Below are 3,993 nucleotides of genomic sequence, written 5' to 3' on the forward strand. Positions count from 1 at the left end.
AAAAAAAAAAAAAAAAAGTTCTGAAAGGAAAACAAAAATAAAAAAACAAAAAACAAACCCACTATTGACCAAGAATTCTATATCCAGTGAAACTGTATTTCAAAAATAAAGGTTAAATAATGATATTGACAGAAAAATTGACAGAATTCATCCTTGCCTTACAAGTAATAAAGAAATAGAGGGCAACTTGAATCCATAGGAAGGAATGAATAACATTGGAAATACTCTAGTAAATACAATAAATATATTCTCATAATTTAAAAACAGTGTAAGATTGTTTAAGCAATAATTATTCAAGTATATAGTGGCACTGTGTGTGTGTGTGTATACAGTAAGAAGATTGTTTGACAACAGCTGTCAGTGTTAAAATGCAAATGTTCTTTTATCCAGCAACCACTAGAAATTTATTATAGAGGTATGTTTTTAGAAAGAGACAGTTGCAGTATTGTTGCAGCAACATGAAACTGGAAATAAAGTACTGATCAGTAGGGGATTGTCCTTTGAAACGAAGCTTTACGAAGTATATAAATATATATAATCTTATTTGTGAGTAGATGGTTACATGGATAAATGGACCGTTTCTGGAAGAATAACCAAGAAACTGTTGACAGTAATTTAACACTAGTACAGGGGATGGAACAGGGGGATGTTCACTTGTTTTGTTTTCTTTCTTTCAGGGACATTTGGAAAAAAGGAAACTATATTTTTCAAAGATCTTTAGAGCTTAATTTTTAAAGCTCTGGATTATTTTCATTATTTTATGCTGCCTCTACATAACTAATTTTGATTTTTAGGGCTAGGAGGGTAGAGGCAGCGTGAGGAAATGAAATAATTTTTGTCATCCAAATAATATACTATCAATTAGACTTTATTTTTTAAATCATTACTGCTGTTTTAGGGATTGCTTGAGAAGAATGTTTATAAAAATAAGCATTAATAACTCTTCACATACCAGAGATTAAAATAATTTAGACAAATGAGTAATATCGTTCATAAGTTTTCTTTATTTAAAATTATTAAATAAAAATACAGAGTGAATAGGAGAGGAATTTTCAGTAGACAAGATAATCAATTTGACTATGTTTTTCTAATAGTTTGGCAACAAATTTGTGACTTTAAAGGATGTGGCAACTGAATGAGAAGTTTTAATTAACGTAGCTGTCATAGCAAGATTAAGCTGTTGTATGATAATTTTTTGACCCCTTTTTAATATGTGTTGAGTAAAAAAACACAAGAATTCCTTAATTAGGATTCTTAGTAAGCTGTATTCTCACATTTAGACAAGACCTGTACATGATTGCTGATAATTTTCCTGCAGTTTAGGGAATCTGTCAAACTTTCTTCATTTGGGGACTTAGTGCTGTCAGTTCGTTAAAGCAAAATTTCCATAATTGCTTTCTTTTATCTTGTAAACTTTACTTTGAAGGCAAAACTCTTGTTTAATGGTCTTTGTGATGTCTGCAAATTGTTTCTAATTTGTAAAGAATAGAGGGGAACTAATAGGTGGATGATGGAAGTGCTTCTTAAAATTGAGGTCTTTGTAGGTTGGATTGCCATTAAAAGAAACACCTGTAGTTTAAACCTGACTTGTTAAATTTTCTGTAGGGAAATTTTTTTTGTGTTGTTCAAGTAATGGATTTTTGTGTCCTGAGGTTTCCCCCGTTTAATACAGTAATTCTTTTTTTAAGGTACGGCCTGCGAGAGTTCGTGGTGATTGCTCCGGCTGCACACAGTGATGCTGTTCTCAGTGAATCTAAGTGCAACCTTCTTCTGAGTTCTGTTTCTATTGCCTTGGGAAACACTGGCTCGTGAGTGGACATTTTTTAAAACCTAGACAAAACTATTTTTAATAATTTACGAAAGCAAACAGTTATTAAAAGTTAGCTTTTTTATTGTAATTAGAAACTTAGTACATATATATTTTTAGTACATATATATAAATATATGCACATATACATTTTTTTTCAGTAGAGACTGGGTTTTCACTATGTTAGCCAGGCTGGTCTGAAATTCCTGACCTCAGATGATCTGCCTACCTCAGCCTTCCAGAGTGCTAGGATTACAGGTGGAAGCTACTGTACCTGGCCCCAACTAAACTCTGTTTAGTTGAAAATTTTTCTTTTAACAATATACCTGCATATTTTTATACTGGAATTTGGTATATAAGGACAAAACTAATAAAACCTAGATGGAGGCCATTTCTTTTTCTTTTTTTTTTTTTGAGACAGTCTTGCTCTGTTGCTCAGGCTGGAGTGCAGTGGCGCGATCTTGGCTTACTGCAACCTCTGCCTTCTGGGCTCAAGCAGTTCTCCTGCCTCAGCCTCTGAGTAGCTGGAATTAAAGGTGTGTGCTACCACACCTGGCTAATTTTTTGTATTTTTAGTAGAGATGGGGTTTTACTATGTTGGCCAGGCTGGTCTTGAACTCCTGACATCAGGTAATCCACCCATCTCAGCCTCCCAAAGTGCTGGAATTACAGGCATGAGCCACCAAGCCCAGCTAATGAAGGCCATTTCTAAAGATAATCTTACTGAAATAATTCAATGTGTATTTGGAATAACTTCTTTAAAAGTTAATTTTCAGTACCTTTAGGCTCTATTCTTAAATGAATGTATTTAGGAAAATGAAATTTGTTTAATCACTATTCTGTTATTTTGAGTTGTGTTTCATTTGCGTAGCGAATAGACTATGATACGATAACTCTAAATCTACTGGGGAATAATTAATTTATTATAGTGGATGTACTCCGTGGTATATCCTAAGTGTGTAATTTTGCCTTTTAAAAAAAGGAATGGCTAGAATATTTACTGATGTAGCATTATTAACATGAGGATGTATTTGCACAATCCTTTCTTGTTATTTAAGGTAGTTATGTGTTACAAAGTTGCCACAAACACTTGAGTTATCAATTCCTGACCTATTTCTCCTAGGTGAGATACAGACTTAGGTTCCTGTGAGCCTCTGGTCACATTTTTGTCAACCAATTAATACATAACCTTCTTTTATGTGTGTTTGTGTTTAAAGGTAGCTTATTTAATATACATTGTTGAGTCATTAACATTGAACTTGTAGCCAAAAGCAGTGTAACTTGTGCATGCACGAAGCTTAACATACCTATTTTCTCTGTAAGGCACATCACAGCCTTCTTGTGCTTAGGAGCCCGCCTTTATCTTTAGATGATATGAAAAATCTTTTACTACAATATTGGCTTAACTTACATTCTTTAATACCTGTGAGCTAGGTTTTATTATTAATTTGGAAAGGCTAATATTAAATAATCACTTTTATTCAAGACAGTTTTCATTCTCATGTTTTCTGACTTTTAGTTAGCTGTTCTAAAACAATTTTCAGACTAATCAAAGTACATCTAGATGATAGTTTCTTCAGTTTAGTAGTGTAAGGAGAAAAAGGAATTAAGAATGTTTTTGTTATAAACCTATGTTTTTGTTGTTTCCAGTTTAGTGCTTTTAAATTCTTGAGATTAAAATAATTTGGGAAAAATTTGAGGTTCAGGAGTTCAGGTTTAATGTTTAATGAGCTTGTATTCTATTCCCGTTTAATCATGTCTTGCAGTCAGGTGCCACTCTTCGTGCAAATTCACCAGAAATGGCGAAGAATGTATGTAGGAGAATGTCAAGGTCCTAGTGTACGAACTGATTTTGAAATGGTTCATCTTAGAAAAGTGCCAAATCAGTACACTCACTTATCAGGTCTGCTGGATATCTTCAAATCAAAGATTGTGAGTTGGCATTGATATTGTCAGTCTTATCTGAGATCCAGATAAAAGTAGAGATTTGATCATTTTATTCAGTATATAGAAGCATTTCTCTATAAGATCGATGATGTAATTGCTTGGAAGAAAGCTGTGAATACATAAATTACTTTGTAATTTCAAAGAAACAACATACCTAATTATATTTTTAGTGTACTAATGTCAAAGCCACAACTGATTTGTTTTGTTTGTTCAGTCTGTTAGAATTTATTGACTGTGTT

At 32.9% G+C, this 3,993-nt stretch overlaps 1 protein-coding gene across 3 annotated transcripts in view; it reads left to right on the forward strand.

Moving 5' to 3' along the window:
* Positions 1 to 3,993, forward strand: part of RAB3GAP1 (RAB3 GTPase activating protein catalytic subunit 1) — a 98,886-nt gene that overhangs the window by 46,474 nt on the left and 48,419 nt on the right. For all 3 annotated transcript variants that reach the window (XM_017536039.2, XM_017536040.2, XM_017536041.2), the window contains exons 6-7: positions 1,689 to 1,808; positions 3,574 to 3,739. In XM_017536039.2, the coding sequence (XP_017391528.1) occupies positions 1,689 to 1,808; positions 3,574 to 3,739 (286 nt within the window). The remainder of the gene's footprint in view (positions 1 to 1,688; positions 1,809 to 3,573; positions 3,740 to 3,993) is intronic.

Source organism: Cebus imitator, unplaced genomic scaffold, assembly GCF_001604975.1.
Source record: "Cebus imitator isolate Cc_AM_T3 unplaced genomic scaffold, Cebus_imitator-1.0 Scaffold95, whole genome shotgun sequence".
Taxonomy (NCBI): domain Eukaryota; kingdom Metazoa; phylum Chordata; class Mammalia; order Primates; family Cebidae; genus Cebus; species Cebus imitator.